Source organism: Triturus cristatus, chromosome 11 (assembly GCF_964204655.1).
Source record: "Triturus cristatus chromosome 11, aTriCri1.1, whole genome shotgun sequence".
NCBI lineage: Eukaryota > Metazoa > Chordata > Amphibia > Caudata > Salamandridae > Triturus > Triturus cristatus.
Genome location: NC_140594.1, coordinates 366,409,733 through 366,433,114, shown reverse-complemented (window position 1 = coordinate 366,433,114; position 23,382 = coordinate 366,409,733). Strand labels below are relative to the sequence as shown.

The 23,382-nt window shown below is 42.4% G+C and overlaps 1 protein-coding gene across 2 annotated transcripts in view; it reads left to right on the top strand.

Moving 5' to 3' along the window:
- Positions 1–23,382, top strand: part of LRRC74B (leucine rich repeat containing 74B) — a 412,716-nt gene that overhangs the window by 306,419 nt on the left and 82,915 nt on the right. Inside the window, exons 12-13 of one of the 2 annotated variants that reach the window (XM_085634038.1) lie at positions 6,189–6,274; positions 11,130–11,682. In XM_085634038.1, the coding sequence (XP_085490164.1) occupies positions 6,189–6,274; positions 11,130–11,157 (114 nt within the window). In that variant the 3' untranslated portion in view covers positions 11,158–11,682. Of the gene's footprint in view, positions 1–6,188; positions 6,275–11,129; positions 11,683–23,382 lie in introns of those variants that run through there. The other variant, XM_085634037.1, reaches the window with a different exon arrangement.

Sequence of the window (23,382 nt, the reverse complement as noted above, 5' to 3'; positions counted from 1 at the left end):
CTGTCCATATCTGCTATGGTATCTAAGTTATCCTATAAATGAAATCTACTAAATATGTACTGTATATACAAAGTGTGTTTCCACGCTTGAATGACTTTCTGTCCTTTGCCCCGTCTTTTATTTTAACTACTTGGAAATGGTTCATGAAAAATTGTCTTTGTCTTGTGTGCTAAAACCCAGAACTGTTTTCTGTAACACTGTTAGGGTGGCCTCAAGTCATTTTCTTTGTCCTGCTCACTCTCGTTTTCACTGTCCCTTTCCTTTCTAAAATCTACTTCTTCTATCTTTTGTAAGACTACGTAAGTCCACTCAGGTGGCCTGTCCATTTCTCCTGTTCTAACCTGTTTGTTATTTCAGAGATCGGGTCTTCAAGAGCTTTTGTTCCTTTTCTCACTATCTTATACTTGAGTCTCTTTACTTTGTTGGGCCACATGTCTCCTGTCTCCTTTTCTTGGCCTTTTTGCTATCCCTTCTTCTTCTTGTCCTGACTTTCTGGTTCCTTTCTTAACTCTCCTCCTATCCCTATTATCTTCCTTGCTTTCGGTCTCTGTGTCTGCTTGTATTTCACTTGCCCTTATCTTGAACTGTATGATTTCTGAGCCTTCTGTTCTCTCTTTTTCCGGTTTTTGCCTCTGCTCTTGACTTTGTTCCTGTCCTAGTTCTCTATTACTGTCCAAATCGTTGTCAGGTGAAAAATCGTTAAGACTTACACCAGGCTGTACACTCGCAGAGTCTGTTGGTCTAGACTCACCAGTTTCACAGTCTGCTTCTCTTCTGTTAACAGCTTCTGGTTACTTAGCACCTGATTCTGAACTTGTATCTGAAATCTGCAGTCTATTTCTCAGCGGCCTGTCTTGTGGATCAGGTATATATGCTTGTCTCATGGCTCGTCCCATTAGTATCTTTTAGGGATTCAAACCTGTCCTTCTGTCAGGTGTACTTCTCATGGTCATTAGAACTAGGGGCAAAGCATCCAGCCATTTCAAGTCAGTGGAATCACACATTTTTGCTAATTTGACTTTCATTGTGCCATTCACCTGCTCACAAACTCCAGCAGCTTCTGGACAGTAGGCACAATGCAGTTTCTGTTAAGTGCTCAGTATTTCACAGATCAGACTGATAACTTTGTTTGCGAAATTATTTTCCCTATCTGTGTGTGCCTGTCCATGATACATGTGTGCAAAATGGGCAAACATACTGTCGGGCATAACAGCTCTTTCATCTTGGTAGAGCCAAACATCATCCTCTTCTTTTTGTGTGCAACCTTCTTTTACCCATGTTTCCTTTTCCTCATCGCTTGCCAGATCCTGCAACTGCCTCACTTCTTCCCATGTTTCTACTGTTAGTAAGCACGAGATATTGGGAAAAAGTGTCTTCCTTCACTTATGCCTGATTCAAAGAACAATCCTGTTTTCCGCAATATTTTGCCAATTCATCCGCAAATCAATTCCCTCTGGTAATGTAGTCAGTTTCACATTTGTGAGCAGCAGGAAATGCTAACGATCCCCTATCAGCTATTTGTTTTTTCTTCTTTCTCCACCTGCTTCTCCATTTTTCAACATCCCTCCTTTTCCTCAGCAATATCAGCAATTCTTTAATTTTACCTCTTCTTCCAGTAGTGTTTAAGTATTCTATGCCTTTTTCTGTGAAATCTAATCTATATGGTTTCTGCAAATCCCTATATATATGGCTATATCCACTCCTGTCTCGCTGGCAGCTTCTTCCAGTTTTTTCTGCAAATTCTTACTTTTCCAGGTAATGCTTCCACTCAAAAAGAGTATCTCTTCATCCTGGTAACATTTTAATCTGTTCATACTTACCGTTCCAAAATGTAATTCCTCCATGTCTACCTTTTATTCTGCAATATCTATCTGTTGGCGTTCTGCATCTTTTCTATAGCCACTTCTTACCCACTCTCCCAACTCCTCACTTGTCAGACCCAAAGAGACTTTGTTTAATCTTTCTCTAGGTTTCGTTCCCTGTAACCATCCAGTCGGTTTTTCAGCCAGTATCTGAGTTCCAACCGCGTAAGTCGGAGCTTTTGTCAGATCTGTCGTTGTATCCAATCGGGACACACTAGGCTGTTTATTCCTGACACTTTCAGAGAATAACTCTCTTCTAGGATCTGGCCTTGCCTTATTTAACGGTATGGTCAGTGAATGTTCATTCTTTACCTCACTTTTGCAAACAGAAATTTCAGAATCTATATTCATCGGGACTATTAAAGCTTCCATCTTCATAGTCAGTTCTTTCAATCTTTCAGACAATTCTCGTGTCCTGACTGCTAACTCATTTTCTTCGTCTTCATGATTTGACCTATTTATCACTTGTCTTTCTTGCCAAATAACCGTATTACTCATTGGAAGGAGTTCTGGCTTCAATAATTTACTACTAATTTGAACAGGTTCCTGTCTATTTATTGCACTACTCCCTATGGGGACTGGAACAGTTTGGTAAACTCTTGTAGTTTCTGCTGGCGGTGCCTTTGGCACCACTGTCGCAAACTCCCCCTTGATATGGAGGTGGTCTGTTATCCAGAATGTTATCCAGCAACTCATCTTTAGTTTCACTGTACCTACAGTCTGGAATTTGAACATGCTTCTTTTTCTCATTCTTTTTACCTCCTGTAGATCCTCCCATACTCCTGACAGGAAACAAATCATTTGCTACATCCACCTGTTGCCATCTACATATTCTGTCCTCAATATTCTCATTCCAATATTTATCCAAACCAAAATCATAACCTCTTCCTGATCTGTGTCATTCTTTCTCATTCACCTCATCTTCCCAATCCATTAATGCTTCAAATTGCATAGGTCTAGGTTTAGGCTCAAGTTTCCTCATTGTTTCTCTCCAGTGCCGCAAAACTTCTATGTTAAAAGAACCTTCTGGAGGAAATCCAAGCGCACCATCACCTTTCGTATATCGCACCCAATTCTCTACCCACAAGCAAGTGTGATAGCCATACTTCATTAGCATGTGAGATACAGGCGTTCCCGGGGCAGGGACTTGTCCCCACTCCTGCTTTACTGCAGGCTTGTCTTTCACAAACAATCTTTTTACCTTTCCAAACAGCGAAACTTTCTTCTTCTCTTTACCAATATAATACATTTTTCGCTTAACTTTCTGTCTCCGCGTTCAGCTAGAAACGTCAGTGCAACACAAACTCTACCAATCAGCTTCCTCTGCGCGGTTTCCTTTCCAACCAATACCACTGCGGAAACACACTAGTAAGTAAATCGGAAAGCTCTACGTCACTTCCGCATCCACCTATCCCAGCGCGGAACACTCACTAATGCACCAATCAGCAGACTTATTGTCTGTCGCTGACTAACCAATACCAGCACGATCACAGTGACTGAATTGACGTCACCTCAGAGCAGCTGTGCCAATACAGAAATCTGAATCAGCTTTTAAATTCAGGTTTTTACAATTTCAAGGCTTTACAATACATTTGTTAGTTACAAAATAGGCAAAACCATTGTCTGTTTCACTAAAAAGGATAGAATATTCTAACTTACAACAATTCTGTCTTTCCAGTAGGCAGTGCTTACCTCTAACCTACCACAGAATTTCATTTTGCCGATAAAGTAGCACTTCCCTCTGCCTTCCCTTCTTACAAGCTTAGGGGAGACCTGTTACTTTCCCAGGGATAAGCTTATTCAGAGCTCACAATTGACTCCTGTTCTTAAGGCAGAAATTTCACAGGTGGCCTTCGCTATCCATTCACCACTCTCACACGGAAAATGTCCCTAAAGGTAACACACGACGATGTTACCACTTTTAAATCAGACAATGCACCGTGTGACTTCACTTGCCACACATTTCCCCCTGCCTGCATACAGGGAAACCAACTTCCTACTTCCCGGAAGTCTTTAACCCCTTCCATGCTGCGCAGATTCCGCCGCTGTGCTGACGAAATCTTGCGCGGGCGTGGTCATGACGGAACGGTTCCGTCATGAGCACAGCACAACCGTGGCTCATGACGGAACCGTTCCGTCATGAGCACCGAAGGGGTTAAAACAATTGACAACATAAAACGCAACACGAACTCAACATAAAGTGTTAGACATAAACCTTTGAATATAGGGGTTTTATATACACTAAACTAGTCAAAATAACCATTACTAATCACCAAACTGGTCAATAATAACCACTACTCTGCTACCATAAAACTGATGCAGCGTTTACCCAGAAATTATCACCAACCCGGGGTCCGGGTCACTCCAGTGGGGCCCATAACACCGAAGTACACACACACACCCAGTCACACACTTCTCCCCAGACCCTGGCAAATAAAACTACAATGGGTTGCCTGAATTTTCTCCTATCACGGGATACCTTTAAGAACAGATTTTAACACCAACATTTATTTTCATCACATAATTTTACTAACTGATCTATGCACCAATGTACCCCACTAATTAGGTTGATGGACCAATTAGTTGAGCAAGTTGATGGTGACTGTCTAGACCAGCTTAACCTCACTGAAACAATACATTGATTTGCATAATTAATTGACTCTAAAAGAATCATGAACACATGAAATCATTTAAAAGATTTTATATAATTAATTTGCATAAAAGAAAATTCTCATTTATTCTCTCGCTATTAATTCTCACTGAGCATTGCCATTTATTCAGGAAATAAATCAAGAAACTGTTTAATAAAAGTCATGAAGAGAAAATGTAGGTTTACATTCATTCCATTATTCTCTAAATAGTTAAAAATCTATCCCTGGTCATGTAACTGACAGAGGGTTTCCCATGAAGGATCAGCGAACCATAAAACATGCATTTAATTCTAAAGATTTCCTACACTAAACCTTCCTTCCCAGCACTAAAACCCCAACTTACTTATTAATCCGGACCTCCTCGATGCATCTCTCACCCAGGCTAGTGTCCCGCAACGATCTCGAACCTACAGGGGTCATCAGTGCACGTTCCGGCATAGTTTCAGACTCCCCGCATCTCTGCAAAAACTTCTCAGACCCTCCCAATTTTGGTCTGATATTTATACTGTTTGCTGGCTCTCTACCCTCAAATGTTTCAACTTTTGCCGTTTACCTTGCTCTAATTGGTCATGACAATGCAGTTCTCAGCTCCCAGGATGTCTGTGAATAACTTCATGATTGACAAGCTGATAGATACAAATTCAGCTGTCCCACAGTTCATTGGCAGGCATTCAACTGTTCACTGGCAGGCATTTCATCTGTTCATTGTTGTCATTCTGGCTCTCCGCCACTCGCCGGCATTCACAGCAGATAGCCTCGAACTTTGTCAGCTGGAGTTACAATGTTCAGTGGAGCACAGGGCATACGCGAGGTTCCTCCAGCCAGATGATGCAAGCACTCTCTAATGCGCAGAACCTGAAAAACGAAGCCATTTTGGAACTAGCCACAAGCCAAAACTACGATAAACACACACAAAGAAAATTTAAATACACAGAAAATAAGTGTTTTCTGACCCCCCCACCCGCCAGTGCTGATATTTATCCCCTAAAAACTGTTACCTAGCAGAAAAGCATCACACTGCAAGCCATTAAAATGAAGCAAAAAGCAGCATGTAATTAACAATGTACACCACAACATAGACGTGCACCATTACACTACTTAAATGCGGAAAAAAGATTAAACATGCGTTTTACACCATTAATCATTATGTTAATCAAACCTGTTAATACAGAGCATTTCCCACATGTAATGTGTGTGTTTGGTTAATACACAGCAATCAAAATTGATATATTACTTTGTTGAGGGGGGTGATTGGTCTGAACGGGGTACACACAAAATCTTCTGTACTTCGCTCCATCAGTGTCAAAAGATACGAGTTGGGCTCATTTGCCAGTCATATTTATTAGGTGGTGCTGTGCCTATGTGTTGCAAACACAGATATAGCATGCCAAGTGCCTGGAAATTACTACTAAAGGCGAATAACTTGTTATCTTTGCCATTCTGTGGATCACCAGTAAAAAAACGATTAAAAAACGGGATTAGAAGAAGAGAGAAGTTTATATATCTAGTGAAGTATTCCCCACATATAGACTGTCCAGTGACTGTATATATCAGTCAAACTTTTAAACTCTGCCATGTACATGTGATCCCTGGTATCACTAGGCATGTTGGCGTGTGAGTAGAGCTATTTTTTTCTTCACACATGGGTAAGCCTCATTTTCTGTTTGTTTTTTAGAAAGCGGGCATTCCGCTGTCGCAAGATGAACTTCAGCAGCTGATGGACTCTCTGGACAAGGACAAGAATGGGGAAATTGATTTTAGGTAAAGCTTGATATCTTTTGATAAACATTTGTGGCATTTTGTTGAAATCTGCTAGACATATTTTGGTGAACGCATAAGATCCTTTGATTAACATCAGATATCTTGTGATGAACTATATAAGATCTTTTAGTGATATTTTTAAAACCATTAGGTGAACTTGTGAATTTCTAACATGTATATTTCGGTAAATGTGTTACTCGAAATGTTGTCTCGTAGTATTTAGAGACCTGATTTCTACTAATCTTAACTTTTCAGTTTAGAAGAGGTGTAATACAATTAGGTGTTTGTTGTATATTACACTCTGTTTTCAGTAGAAGCTGTTGATAGTGCCTGATTTGTATATGTTTATAGAAATGAGTGTGAATGATGCCACACTCCTTGTTTAAGCCAATGAAGGGGTATTTTATGACTGCACCAGCATATGTTCAGGTACAGTCAGCATTCCGTCATGTGCTTAATTACAGACTTGAATGCCCATGTTCAACATGATATGCACAGAAACCCCCATAATATACCTATACCCACTGATACAAGTCTGGAGCACAAAATCATTAAATTACAAAATCGGAAGTTTACTGTAGCCAAAATTCCTATGTGGAAATCGAAAATAATTGCTGTTAGCATGAGCTGAAGCCATCTTGTTTGCAGCATCCATTCTGTTAGCCTTGTGATTCTGCCGTCTTCACTGTTGCCTGCTTTTCTATTCTGCTTGAGTCATCAACCTTAGTTAACTCCTTCTGTACTGAGCCAAAGCAATGTATGAGCTCAGACAGGCCTGTAGCTGCTAGAATGCGCCTGTTTGAGAATGTAACTGTCTATCATATCCTACTGATGTAAGCAGTTCTGTTTCCCCTCCCACTTTGCAGACTAAGTGATATCCATCTGCCAAAGTTAGTCAATAGCTATTCCTGTGTAGGCTTGTACCTTCTATTTGTAACTACATGTTTACTCTGCAACAATCTGTGTATAAAAGGCCTATGGTTTCTGTATTCCATGTACTACCTCCTACAGCGCATGAGGGTGTTATATTGATGTAGTCCCACTCATGAGTGATTAATAAACTTGCTATTTTGAATTCCAGCTTCAGTGCCAAACTCTTCTTTGTTAGTCTAAGGACCCGTGGACAAACTTAAGGGTGAACCCTGCACTGGCGTGCCCCTGAAAAGGCACATTTCCACACCTATTGAAAACACTTTTTTTTATTAGACATAAAAGGTTCTAAAATTGGTGGTAGATATACAATCTTAACTATATCCCATGCATTCTACACGAAGGAAACGGAGATGTTCACAGTATGTTGTTCAGTCTAAGCACAGCCGTAACAATATGTAGTTAAATCCAAGCACAGCCAACATGTGTTTTGTCTTTATCCAAGACTTCCTCAGGACTACTGACGTGTATTTAGAAACCTATATCCATATAGTTGTAGTACTGGTCAGATAACGATGTGTACATCTATAATACGTGAAAAGGGCTTTTTCTGTGTCAACGCGATGCCAGGTAACAACCTTCTACGGCCTGCAGAAAAAGTTATGTCAAAGTGCATATAATGTGTACAAGGCCCCCTTGATAAGGGATAATCCCCAGTGCCAGAGTCAGCATCCAGGCTTTCAATAGAAATTGAGACTTCAGAAAGTTGTAATTTTGTAATTTAATGATTTTGTGCTCCAGACTTTTATCAGACGTTATATATGGCATTGTATGGCATTGTCCGTGGGTACTGTCTGATGTACCACTTGAAAAGTTCATTTAGTAACCACAACTTATGGGGGGTTCAGTGCTGGTTATATTGCCCTACTGCTGCTATCTGTAATAGGTAATATACCTATACCCAACCTGCACTATCCAGACACAACCACAAATTACCCCACGCAGTTGAAAATGGACAGGCACAATCCTGGATAGCCAGGCACAGTCTCAAATGCCCAAGTGCAACCATTGTATGCCTAGCCAAGGTTTCAAGAACTCAAATTGAACATGAAAATGCCTAGTCCTAGTTACGATATTGTTATGCCCAGGCATGATCTTTGTGTTTGAAGCAGAAACATCATGTGCCCATGTACAATCTCAACCTCACGATCAACCACCAAATGCCTAGGCACAGGCTCTGGTGCTTTTACAATGAACTCACATCGATATGCTCCATTGCTAAATACTCCTATGGGGCTTCTCTCCTCAAATAATTAGCCACTTGTGCTGCATCCCCTGGTGTTGCACCTCACAAATTATTGACCTAACTTTTTGATGTTTCTGAGTGAATAATTATCACACAGATCCTCTCTTCCTGAATTATTACCCCTCTGATGTGCCCCTTAATGAAATATTACCCCTCAGTTGTGCCCATCTACGAATTATTACCTCTTGGTGCTACTTCATATTAATTATTACCCCTCCTTATGGCTCTAATGCATGAGAATCCCAGAGATCTGCTCTCTCTAAATTAATGCTGTATAGTTTTATTTAATGTAAATCACAATATACACCGAGCAACCACCCCCCCCCCCCCCCCCCCCCCCAATTGTCTCTAATGCTGCACTCTTTAATTGACCGGACATAGAGGTTCTCTCTCAAATCTCTCTATAAAGTAATTCCAGTTTCATGGTATTGCCATCCAAACCGCCAGCCAGTCCAGTGGGCACTTAAAGATGGTCCAGGATGGCAATAGTCCTGCACCCCTGTTCATTTATTACTTCTCCCTTTTCTTGTGAGTTGCTAAGCTACACAGTTATCCCACTGCAGACACTGATGCACCCTCAGCCTGATCTTTCTTTAGAAGCATTGTGAGATGCCCATGAAGGATGACTGTGCATTGTCTTGCGAGCTCTATCTAGTATGGATGATGATTTAGGGGCATATTGTTAGTAGTGCCCCTATGTGTGTTACTGTTTGTTGTGTTAGGATGCACTGAAGCAGCAGTGAGACAAGAAGCACTCAATCCACTCCATTTACCTGACCCTTCTTCTTCATGAGTGGGGAATAGGACAGTGGAGCCAAAAATGGTAATTGGATGGTGTAAGTGGTGCCACAGCATCACCCTCTCTCCAAACCGAAGGCCCATTCTGACAGATCGCTGGATGATGCCACTTAGTCCGCCTCCTCACAGCCGAAATCCCAGTCCTTTTGTATGCATTGCTTTGACTTGTTCAAATCTTGTATCACACATATCGGAATTATGAGTTTTGCCATTTTATTGTACACAGCACCTACAGGGCGTGATGAAATCTCACACCCTTTATTACATTTCAGCAGATGAAACCTGCCAAAATGTAAAGGGAGAAAAAGACCTAGACAATACTGGGACATTCAGATTTTGCTGCAGTATGTATGATAATCCGCACTGTGTCCCTCATTGTATGGACAACATTTGTAACAGGTACAAATAATCACACTCAATAAATAAACCCCATGGTTTTGTTTTCATCAGTCGTGATAAATAATCCACCTGACACTGGGCTACTTTTGACGAGGGCCCAATTGTCTCAACCTGGCACTGCGTTTGAAATACCTGAAGAAGGGGTTGCAAGGTCAGCCACATAAGTACTGAACTGAGGTAGACGCTGCTTATCTCTCAATTGAAGGTTACTTCCTCACCAGGACACTGCAGAGCCGCGGCGTCCTGGTGAGGAGGTAACCTTAATATTTGTGTGACTATAGGTACCCCTTCCCTCCCGTTTTGAAGGCTCATGGGGCATTATCTGGGCGATATAAGAAACCCATTCAGCAATATACCTACTGGGGTATAGTATACTGTGCATGTTAAATTTATGTGCACCACTTAGTTAGGATTATATGTATATATAGGATTATATGTATGTATGTTCTGATGAGAAGCCAGGGAAGGGCTTCGAAACATATCGACACAGGAGACACTGCTCATTAAAGCATAGTATCTCCAACTCATTCCCCACTTTTAACGATACCAGCTCAAAGAAACATTATAATTTATTTTTTCCACTGAGCCAGGTATTTTTTCATTTTTCACCATTCACCATTCACTCACTTCTAATCCTTCCACTCACACTCCTACACCAGACATAGTATTGTTTTACATAACCAGTGCTCCCACGTAGTCGTAGCTTGCAGCACGCCCCGTCCCACAACTGGGTGGGAAGACCCTGATGATGAAGCATGCCACCAAGAGTCCTTATGGTGGGTGAGCGGTATTTAAAGAAAGCTGTGTGCTTTCCACCATTGTAGGAGACACACAAGTAGTCTGGAGGAACACTCCTATACATTCCCATAAGGGTGGATCCCTTTGTTTTTTGACAATATAACTTGAGGATGACGTATCCACCTCTTTTGCTCTTTTGAGCATTACCTCTTCACTCCCTTCTTGTGTTACTTTGATACCTTTGTAGGCAGTCATTTGTTCAATAATCTTCAGCATAACGTGAATACAACATGGAATGGCCCTGTGGACCATTGTCTCACATCATCTCTTATGGGACAGGGAACCTTCTCTATAAGAAAAAATCAATAATTCAGTCTCCCTCTCCTAAGGGTACTGTGTCCAGTCCAGAAGAGTAGTACAGGACATATTTTTATACTAATGCAACTCATATACCTATGTACTAGCACACTATGGATCCTCACTTCAAGCCCTCTTCCCAACTCCAGGAACATTGTTGTTTGAGTGTACTAAGGGTACATAGATCATGTGGTACAGGGTCCATCATCATTTTTATTTACTCCTTCCCTCCCGGATCACATTATCCGATCGCCGTTGTGGTGCATGTAACATAGCTATTTTTACTGAATTTGTTTACATATGTAACTGGTAACTTTACTGCTGGCATGTATACGTAAGCAGCTAGTTGAACCTTATAATAAGCTATCTTGTCTTTGTTTCTTGCAGTGAGTGTAAGAGGTTACTGTTCTCATGATGCTGTCAGACATTGAACCACACCTTGATTAAAATCCATTAAGATCATCTCCATTCTTGGACTAACTCCATTGTACATCTTCTCATGATGCCATCAACTATTGGAAATCCTTGCATGCTGCCATCGTTCCACAACCAAAATCATCTCATGAATATAACTATCATGAAACTCAACTGATTGCTTGATATTCATTCCATTGGACAAAACCACCAAAATAATGTAATGAGATCATACTAATGCTATTATATGATCATGCACAGAAACCTCTATTTAACACATAACAAGTTTATCCTACTAACAGATTGGAGTCATCTAACTATATCATGTTTATGCTATCACACAATAACCCTTAGAATTGTATAATTACCTCATAGCTATGCTGTTATGGAAACACCTGAAAGATCAGAAAATGATATTTTAACTATGCTGTTGTACAATTAACCGTAGAATCGTCTAATTAACAAAGTTTTGATTGTTGTATGGCCAGTGCATGACACAAGTTCCTATAAATATTATGATTGCCACAATACTGCAAACTATGGTTTGTTTCATGGTGGGTGTTTTGGGATAGGTAATGGAACTCTGTTCTAAGATACAGATAAGTGCTATGAGGGAGTGTGCTGGGTGGCTGTAGAAAGTTACAGACAAAGCGGAGGAGAAGAGAGAAACCTGGATCATTAAGTGGACTGTGACTAGAAGAGACACACAAGCTGATTGCAACCAAGGGGTTAGGGTAGAAAAGAAGAGGATGCTAGTGAAGAGTGCTGACACTGTGCTGCACTCACGAAAAAGGTAGCAAGAAAAAATGGCTATACATAGAAAAAGGTAGACATGCTAGAAAAGAAGGAGACAAACAACAAAAGAAAAGGGACCCTGGATGGACGGAAGGGGAAGAAGGCTGAACAGTAAAGCAGAGGGGTGGGAATAGAGTAAAGGAAGGCTTGTGCTATTAGTTAAAAAAACATAAGTTAAAAGGATAGATCAAGCTGTGTGACACTGGAGCATGCACAGATTCGGGAAACAGTCGGAACAAAACGGGAAGAGCCACGCGTATTCCAACTTTCCTTAACCACGCACATGCCTTAACCATGCATATGTGTGGTTAAGGCAGTGTGCAGTCCAGCTGCTGGCTGGAGGATGCAGGCAGGATCGGGAGAGGATGCGACGACTCAGTGGGGTAAGTGGGGCTGGGTTTTGGACTGGGTTAGTTTGTATGGTTTTGGGGGCAGGGTAGTTTTCAGGGCTGGGGGGTTCAGGGTAGTTTTCAGGGCTGGGGGTCGGGGTAGTTTTCAGGATTGGGTGGGGTTCGGGGTAGTTTTCAGGGCTTGGGGGGTCGGGGTAGTTTTCAGGGCTGGGGTAGTTTTCAGGGCTGAGGGGTGGGGGTTGTTTTTTAGGTGGGAAGGGTTTTTTTAAGTGTCATGGCAGGGGTTTGGGGGGCCGTTTTAGGACTCAGAATGGGGGGAGGGATTGTAATACGTTTTAGGGCTTAGGGGTCAGGGTCGTTTTTGGGGCTTGTTGGTTGGGGTAGTTTTTCGGGCTTAGGGGTGGGTGGAGTATTTTTTAGGGCTTGGGGGATGTCGGGACCTACTAGGGCTTAGGGGAGGGTAGAGTCATTTTTAGGGCTTGGTGTAGTTTTTAGGGCATATAGGAGAGCAGGTAGTTTTTAGAGCTGGGGAACAGGGACGTTTTTAGGGCTTGGGGCTGAGGGGGCTGGGGTTCAGGATGGAGGGGGTAGTTTTAGGACTCAGGTCGGGGGGGCAGGTGTCTGGGTCGGAGATTAAGACTTACCTGTCCAGTCTTAACCACGGATATGTCTTTACCATACATGCCTTAACAACGCATATAATTTGTTGTAAAGGCATGTGTGGTGAAGGCATATTTGTGGTTAAGACTTGAGTTGTTAAGACTTCATGGAGCCGGCATGCGTGGTAAACGCATGCGTTATTCCATCACACAACCGACAGTTTCTAATGAACTCATATCCATGGTCTCATGAAACACAAGTAGAATTATATAACTTGTGTAAATTATATACATAGCGTCACACAAACAAACATCAAAACCAACTGCCTGATTCCCAGTGATGCCACCTGCAGAATTATCTTGTAAGGTCAAATGCATGTGCTGATACACACACCAGAATTGTCTGTTTAACTTGTATCTGTGCCTTCATACAAACAGCAGAATCAACTAAGTATCACCTTACCCGTATTCTCATACAAATGCTAGGATAATTTTCTAAGTAGCCCATACCTAGTCATCACACAAACATAACCAAAATCATTGAATTTACTGATATCTAAGCAATCATGACAACTCATACCAGCGCTTTAATTGAAAACAAATATTATAACAATATAATGAACACAAATTCACGCTCTCATACAAACACTACATGAATCTTTAAATTCATATCTATGGCTGCAACAAAGCACCAGCAGAATTGTCTGAGCTCTTATAATAAGATTTTTCTGCTACTGCACTTCTTATCGGCATGTTGTTGTCTAGTGCTCTGAAGTCCTAAGTCTGGAAGCGGGCGTTTGAAAGATTCAGAAGCTGCAGGGGCCAAACTCATGTTCATCTGATCGTATATAGACAGCAATATAACATAACATGTTTTTATCTAATTACTCATCTTCATGCTACCAGATAGTCCAGCAGAATCATTTAATTAACGCCTATCTAATTGTATTTTCTTCAGCTTATTTCATACTGCAAGATCTTAAGACAGTGATCTTTGTTTAAGCCCATTTATGGAGGTCACACTCACCTCCTACCAAGCTGCTAGGTTGACTAGGCGAGTATCTGAATATGATTGCACTTTATTAAAAATACCACTTTCATTGCAGCCTTTAAAAGAATATTGTGTTTGGCCAAGTTTAATACTGCATTTTTAGAATAGTAACTAAGCTATTGATAAATACAGAAGACTGGGCTTTGTAACAATCTACAGTTGTACTCAAGTTTGTTAGGTCAAAGTCCTGTGTAGTAATGTTGTGGATTTCGTTGGCTGGTGGGTCAACGTCCAGCTTGGTGCACATGTCCCTCGTTTCAGTATAGAACACAGACACAGTCCTAAGACTTCAAACCTTTCCTGTCACAATCCTCATATCATATATATAAATACAGAACTCTGACAGAACAAGGCTGGGTATAAGTGCGACAGGCATAAAGTTGAAAATGTTCATGTTGGAGCCATGACAAATTCAGTCCCGATGACAGCACCAACTGACATTCCCTGCCACCAAGACATTTTTGGACACATTTAGGAGTGTGTAAAGTTACTAGTATGCAGGGCTCAACATACTTCATTTTCAAATACCAAAAACAGAAGGTTGTGGCCACAGCTCTGTAAAGTTAAGGGTCAGAAGGATGGGACCAAGTGCAGTGGAATCAGCCAGGTTAACCTGAGACATTGCAACCAGTCTTAAATTGGTAAGTGGTAGTTTGATTTGTCGTGGTTGGCAGGGCTCAGCATACTTTATTCTTCTAATGCAAATAAAGGCCAATTGGAGGGAATATCTTCATGATGAAAAGTGTCAGCAGGATGAGCCGAAGTGCCCAGGAATAAGTAAGGCTGGCCCAAGACTGTGTGATAGGGTGCAATTGAGTTTATCTGGCTTCGCAGGGCTAGGCATATTTTCATCTTCTAATGCCAATAAAGGCGGATTGTGGGTTATATCTTTGCAATGCTTAGGGTCAGAAAGATGGGAGTAACGTCCAAGAATCGGCCAGGTTAGCCCAAGACATTGTGACCAGCACTGATGTGGAAAGGGTTAGTTTGATTTTTCCTGATGCAGGACTTGCTGTACTGTCATCTTCTAATGGCGCTAAAGTCCGATTGTGGGTCATACCTTAGCAATGAAAAGACAAGAAATATGGGGCCAGGTGCCCAGGAGTCAGCAAGGTTATCCCACGACATTGCTAGAAGCTTTAAACTGATACAGGGTAGAATATGTTTTATTGGCTGGCTGAGATTGGCATACCTTGATCTTCTATTCCCAATAAAGGTAGATTGAGGGTATTAGTTTCATAATGGGAAGGGCCAGCAGGATAAGACCAAATGCCCAAGATCCAGCATGCCTAGCCCAAGACATTGCAACCAGCCTTAAAGCAGTCAGAGGTAGTTTGATTTTTCCCTAAATGTGCCTATAGTGCCCAAGACCAGAATTCTTGGATGGATATGGCAAGCAAAGGCTCCACTCTCCCATTACAGACTTCAGCTTTAGTGTCCAGCAAACTCGGTCAACTGGCTAGAACTGACATTCAGAGAGATTGCATTAGGCGATGTCTGGTTCGAGAAATGCCACTTTTCGACTACTATTGTTTTGTGAAACAGCGTTTACAACGCTACTGTTACCACGTAGGTAGGTAACAACGCGGTCGTTACAACGACCGCGTTGTTACCACGCGTGGCTTTACATCGCAAGTCGTTTCTACGACTTGCGATAGGTGGCGTGCAACACCAGGGAATGAGTTGGATTTTAAGTCCAACACATTTCCTGCTGTTGCGCTAACTGGAGTAGGAGTAGTAATTTATACTATTCCTAAGTCCAGCGCACCATCTAGCGCAAGTCGTAGAAACGACTTACGATGCAACCTATCGCGTGGTATTTGCTAGCGTAGTAACGTCATACATTCTATTGTTTCAGATCAAAGGCCTCTTGCTAGCAGAGAGCAGAATTAAAAAGAGGTAGGCAGGGAGTGAGAAGGGACCCAACAAAGGACATCAGAAGGAATGTTTGCTTTTAGAGACAAATATAAAATATTTGTTCGCAAGGCTTATAGGTCAGAAAAGAGCTGGACTAAGATTCAACTAAATGAGAAATACCAAGTTTGGGCCATACTGCTGTACTAGCTGCAATAATGGAGCAAGTCTCCTTTCCCACACTGTCTCTTTTTTAGCCTGGAATGTAATTCACTACTAATAATAATAGTGGACGTTGTCTGGGGAGAATTTCTAGAAAGTCAGTAGGATGCCTTCTTCTGTAAACTAGAAAGTCTTTCTGGGAACTAAGAAAAGTAATAGACTCTCATGGAGGGAGGACAGAAGAGTGACACGTGGCAGACCGATCCTCCCTTGTGTTTTCAGGGCAGCAACTGACCAAATGCTTCATCACTCACTGTGGCATGAGCAGAGAAACTGTACTTCTCTCCCTTTGGAAGCGTGAGAAGGGTTAGGTGCATGAACCCTTACTCAAAGGTTTGGTTGCCTATGGCCTAACAAGGCTAGGTGGTGTCTGTTTCTTTTACAGATTGTGTAGTTTCTGCTCAGGTTGCGTAATGGCCAGTGGCAGATGGTGGCTTTTGAAAGCGAGTGACATCAATGGACCCAAGAGGGCTTCAAGCTAAAAGACTCTGTCTCCACATTCAGCAGGCAGGCATATGTTTGCAGATGGGCTTTACATTAACATAATTCCAAAACATGATTCTGAGGGATAAGAAGTCAAATTGTAATCACTATGTTAAACAACTTGAGTGAATAATGGATAACATTTAGTATTTTGTCATAATTTTCCCACTTATTAGGGCATACAAACCTAGATTGAAATGCAGAAAGTCTTTCCTTGTCTCTGAATTGAAATGTACACTTTATCTCATCTCATTTCCTTTAACATTGGGAACTTTTCTATCTTTCTCTTGGCATCAAACATCTCAGGTAAAGAAAGAAATCCTGAAACTAGACCAACTATAAACATTTTGTTATTGGTTTTGCACAATATTTTGCTTCCTTTCGTTCACTGGCTCCATAACATGCCCAATTCAAAATCCGATTGCCACCCCATAGATTCATTTTCTATGCATGAAGCAATTGGTGAAAAAATGTGAACATGTTGCAAAGGCATTTCGCAAGGGGCCAGTTTCACGCACTGTTTGTTTGTTCTTAAAAGACAGTCCAACTTAGCTCATGTTTAACTATTTGCAGTGAGCACATTAATCTCACATTTCGGCTATTCAATCTGACAAAATAATAACACCACTGTGTACTTGTTTGGTAGGCGTTTACTTGTTTGCAGCGTGGCACCTTGTAGAAAAAAAGCAGGGCCGGACAGCGAACCAAAACCGTCTCTGGCAAAGTGCTCATAAATAACATAAGAATTGCGCCCGAATTGGATGGACAAGGCAACACAGCGCCCCACAAAAGAATTGGAGGGCTGCATTAGCTGGCCCACCCTCTGCCTTCTAGCCAGAGTGGATTTAGAACAGAGAAGGGTGAAATAAGCATGTCAGGCTGGCTGAGTCCAGACACCGGCCTGTCTGACATACACACTTTATGTAGAGCATTCTCCATGGCAACAGCCATGCCCCCTCCCTTCGTGATGGGATTTCCGATACAAGTAACTGCACCCAACCCTGCCTCATTTTGAGGCCCCAATAAAAGTGAGTTTTTAAATGATCCAAAAATGAGAATTTACAGTTAAGGCTACTGTATTTTTATTTCCAGGTGGGTTGTGGATGAAAGCAGTGGGTCAATACCCTTCTGCCCTTTAAGAGGAACCGCCGCTGATAATGGCCCAGGAAGTAGCTTAAGGCTTTAGGAGGGACAGAAATACCAGAAGATCCTACTGCCTCCTCTCTTGGTTAACTTTATCATGGGGCCACCAATGAGAAGAGGAACTCACCTAACTCATCACATATTGGTGTGGGATCAGTGAGATTTGCTGATCTCACCCTTCTCTGTGATAAGGTGTGAAAGGGTATTGTGAGGCGTCACTGATAGACAGTCAGCCTTGGGCACTTCAGGGCTTAATCCTGAAGTGCTCAGGGCTTACTATGTAAGTGCCACTTCCAATTGTCACTAAGGGAGAATCCTCACAGAGCTATGCCAGGCTGGTCATGTCACTGCTCTCAGGGCAGGCAAATCATCAGGCAGGCAGTTGCTTGTGCATTAGGGCATGTAAAGAGCTTGGTTGGCTGACCCTGACATGATGAGTGTCTGTCAGGCTGACGTTTGTGGAGCCTGACAGACACTCATCATGCTTTGGAAAAAGCGGGGTGAGCAAGTGTTTCCGTGCCCCACATCGAGGGAATAAACGCTATATAAATGTTACAATACAATACTATGCAATGTTTATGACTGCCTATACAGAGGTGTCCTGCCCCCCACGTCACTTGTAACGCTAGATGTTACAATCATATTTTCACACTTTATCAAAAGATGTCCAACAATACCAACAGCTGCTTCTGAGTAATTATAGCTGGTGTCCCAATGCATTGTCCAGCCATGTTTCCAGACTTAGCATGTACATGCAAAGAAGAACATTACAAATACAAGGGCCTACTCACTAAGGTACGTTTGCATGTGAGTAAATCTTCATGGGTAAATTTACTCTTATACTATGTAGTAAATTTACTACTTTTAGCTATTCATTTTCAAGACTAAATTCGACTTATTTACTTATTTTTGTATTTTTGATAGGCTTAGATTTCACACGTACAAAGTCATAGAAATTCTGAAGTTATAGTTAGTTACCTGAGCTAACTATAACTTATGCCCCCACAATGTACTGCTTATGACCTCACATATTACATCACTCATGGCATGGTCAGTGACTTCTGATAACATCACTGATAACATCTCAAATGACATCTCTGAAGACATCATCGAGTGAGTGTAAGTGTTTCGTAACTGTTTCTGAGACTTTAAGATACATACTAAGCTACTGCATAAGTTAAATTACTATTCTTTCTGTACTACTAATAAGTGATACTATATCTAACATAAATCATCTGAGTGGTTGTGTGACTGTATGTACCTGTTTGTGATTGACTGTCTGAGTGACTGTGTGAGTGAGTTGTTCATAATGAGCAGCCACTTAATTGGCTTATTATTGTTACCAATGATCAGTTGGATTGGGTTACCAGTTGTGTCCTGAACCCAGGTCTCAAAGAATGTCCCTGCCACTACTAGGCAAAGTGGGAAATGATCACTGTCTTCTCTATTGTCCTCTTTAAAATCAACTAAACTGCCCCAGATTGTAACACTTACCATTACATAGTCAATTCTAGACTGAGTGGCACCTCTTTTAAATGTATATGCACTCAGGCTGTCAGATAGTAACCTCCATTGCATGCTTGCAGCCCATGTTCTGACACAAAGTGGACAAGTTTCATAGCATCTGCTGTACATGAGACAGAAGTGTCTGCATTCAGGGGCAGAATGCCTCTCACCATATCCTCATCCCCTAAGATTAGTTCGAAACCAATTATTGGCTCGAACTTACAGTTGAAGTCACCGCCAACAAAGACTACAGCCTCAGGGCGTATAGAACCAAGGACACCGTCTATTATTTATACCATTGGGGACGCCACTCTAGCTGTTCTTGATCGAATGTAGACATTGAGCAGATAAACCTCAGCTCGGTTTTGTATGTTTATCTTCAGTGCTAGGATGTCTGGTGAAGGCATTCCCAATACTTCTAAGGTCGCATTTAAGGACATTTTAACCCATGTGACCAGTCCTCCTGATGGCCTACCTCTTGTTGAAGGAACTACACTAACACTAAACGTCCTGTAACCTATCTTATACAGCGGCTCCATCAGCCAGGATTCCTTCTTTTTTGCATACCAAACGTATTACTTTACATGTGCACCAGTGACATTGCACAAGGTCACTTTTATGTTTTTTAGGCACAGGGAGATTAAGTGATTTGCACAGAATCACAGGATGTTAAGCCGAAGCTTGAACCCGGTTCCCTAGTTTCAAAGGTGGCTAGTCTGGCTGTAACACAACATCCTCTCCCCATCTTTAGGAGTGCAGTTTGTGAATAGCAATGGACTTATTTTTTTGTAGGTGGGTATCTGTCCCTACCTAAAACCCTCCTTTTCCCTCCCTATACCGCTCCTTACTCCCGAAATCCTTCCCATTAAGTAGAAAGTATGCCCATTTTTTACATACACTCCCCTGGTCCTCCCACGTTTAGTACTAATTAGAAAACTGAGATGTGTGAGGATAGGTGATAGGAATGGTGGAAGTGGAGATTTTCACTTGTCGATTTGTGAATTGTGAATTGCATTTTGTAGTCAGTAGTACTACTGTCGTACTTTACATACTATCAAATGCAGTTTGTGAGGTGGGTCCACTGTCTACTTCTTCACACTCTTTGTACCGCAGCTAGATTGTAGCATAATTCAATTTACTTTTCTTTCTCTGTCTACAAAGTGTAAACATCAATCTCCATATTAAAAAAGTAAACAGAATTTCTCGGAAGACATAGCCTCGCATTTGACCTCTGTAATTGAAATGCAGCAAACATGACAAGAAAAATACAGTAAACAGTCAGAATATCGAGTTTTTATTTTCTGCTTATACAAAATTATCGACTGTCAGAATATCGTGGTAAAGAATATCGAGTCTAAGGTAAATAATATTGTTTTTAACAATATCGAAGTCATTAATATCGTTTTAAAAAATATCGAAGTCATTAATATCGTTTGCAAAAATATAGTTGTTAAAAATATAGTTTTCTTAGTTAGTGTCATGTATTTTAGTATGTATTTTAAATGTATGTGTTTTTTTTCGTTTAAGTATTGCACTTGTTTTTTAATATATGTATTACATTTTTAGGAGGTATTAATTTTATTTTAAGTAAATTTTGTGTTTTAGTTTCGTAGCGGGTTGTGGGTTTATAAGGGAATAGGGTGGGAAGTAATTTAATTATAATGCATTTATTAATGATTTTTAGAAGATATTAATTTTATTTTAATTACATTTTGCGTTTTATTTCTGGAGCGGGTTGTGGGTTTATAGGGGATTAGGGTGGGAAGTAATTTAATTATAATTAATGAAATCATTTTTTTTATCCATTATTTTTTATGTATTTAATATTTTATGTTGTTAATTGTAGTATCTAATGTATTATTAATTATGTATTAATTGGTTGTTAATTATTAATTAATTGGTAATTATGTTAATTCTGTCATTTATTTAGGAGCTGGTTGTGGGTGGATAGGGGAGTAGGGTGGAAAGTAATTTATTTATAATTAATTAATTAATATTTTTTATTAATTTAAATTTATGTATTTCATATTTTTTATTATTAATTGTGCAAATTAATTTATTATTAATTATTTAATATGTGGGTGCCGATTCCGATCCGTTAAAAAAAATTACCGTACAACTCGTATCCGTATATTTTTAGGTACGAATCGTACAAGTACCGTACAAACGGCCAAGTACGATTCGGACGTGAAAAATACCTACGAATAGCGTCGGGAAATATCTACGAGAGAGAGTCGGAATTTTTTACGTCTGAATGGCCTCGTGAAAAGTGTACGAGAGGGAGCCAGACATTTTTACGTGCAAATCGTAAAACAAAAGTCCGAACGCGCAAGTACGATTCATACCGCCCGTCCGAATACACAACCGCATGTAAAAGGCCCCGTATGGAGCCAACGCAGTAGCACACATGTACACGGGTAAACTTGTGCCCGTGTACGAGCCGTGCAGCCCCCCCACCCCCCAATATGTCAGCACCACACACCCCCCTGTCCGCACTGTACCCCAGGCCCGCACGCGTACGTGCCGTACCCCCCCCAGTACGCGCCGTACCCCCACATGTATGTGCCGTACCCCCACCCCATGTACGCGGGTACTCCAGGCCCGCACCTGTACACGCCGTACCCCCGCATGTATGCGCCGTACCCCCATGTACGCGGGTACCCCTGGCCCGCACCTGTACGCGCCGTACCCCCGCATGTATGTGCCGTCCCCCCGCATGTACGCGCCCTACCCCCTATGTACGCGGGTACCCCTGGCCCGCACCTGTACGCGCTGTACCCCCACATGTACGCGCCGTACCCCCGCATGTACGCGCCGTACCCCCCCATGTAAGCGGGTACTCCAGGCCCGCACCTATACGCGCCGTACCCCCGCATGTACGCGCTGTACCCCCCCATGTACACGGGTACCCCAGACCCGCACCTGTACACACCGTACCCCCACCGCCCCAGGCCCGCACCTGTACGTGCCGTACCCTCACCGCCCCAGGCCCGCACCTGTACGCGCCGTACCCCCGCATGTATGCGCCGTACCCCCCCATGTACACGGGTACCCCAGGCCCGCACCTGTACGTGCCGTACCCCCACCGCCCCAGGGCCGCACCTGTACGCGCCGTACCCCCACCTCCCCAGGCCCGCACCTGTACGCGCCGTACCCCCACCGCATGTACGCGCAGCACCCCAACCCCGTACCTCAGCACCCTCACCCAGCATCGCGTATGTACGGACCGTACCTATGCGAAAAATACTCGTACAGAACCAGGACACTGTAAAACAGCACAAGGAGGGTCAATTCGACTCGCACAACACCACAAAACACGTCTACATGACAAAATACATCTCAAAGACTGACCTGGCACATCCAAACAGGCAAACAGAGGCCCAAACTCACAACCACCTCTTATAACACACCCACCAAAATTCAAACACAGCCACACCCAAAAATGGACCAATAAAAAGGGCCCACACACACAACCCATGAGCCTTTGCAACAGACCCACTGCTGCCAGACCCCACACACAAACAACTGCACCTTACTGACCCCTTAACTACACCTTAACTCACACACCTTCACACAACCTCCTTCACAAACACCCCCACTCACATTCACACACACGCCGTCACATTCACACCCACACACCCACAACCATCCACACCCACACCCTACACCATGCCCACAGGCAAGAATCCAAAGTTCACAAGGGCGGAGCAGGAGCTCCTTGTCAACAAAGTCATCAGAGTCGAGCCACAGCTGTTTGGAACATTGGTCAGACAGACCAGCATAGCCCAAAAAACCAGCCTGTGGCAGAGGATCGTCGATAAGGTCAATGCTGTTGCGCCCATCCGAAGGACCAGGCATGAATGCCAAGCCAGGTAGTACGATCTGCGCAGGGCAGTCAAGAGGAAGATGAATGAGGAATACGCCCAGAGTAACATCACTGGAGGCGGGCTGCCCCGCAGACCCATACACTACCATCCCTGGGAGGAGAAGGTGATGGCCCTGCTTCCGCCGGTGGGAGTCCACGGAGTTGAAGGAGTCGCAGAGCCTGGTGAGTACACAAACAAGTTATGTAACATATGGCCAATGGGGTCCACACCACAAATGCACCAAATGCACGCAACTTCCCCCAAGCACTCACCGCACACAACCACACTCAAAAACCACGCTCATGCCACCAACGTCTCCATGCACCATTTACAAATCAAGCCAATGCCATGTCCCAG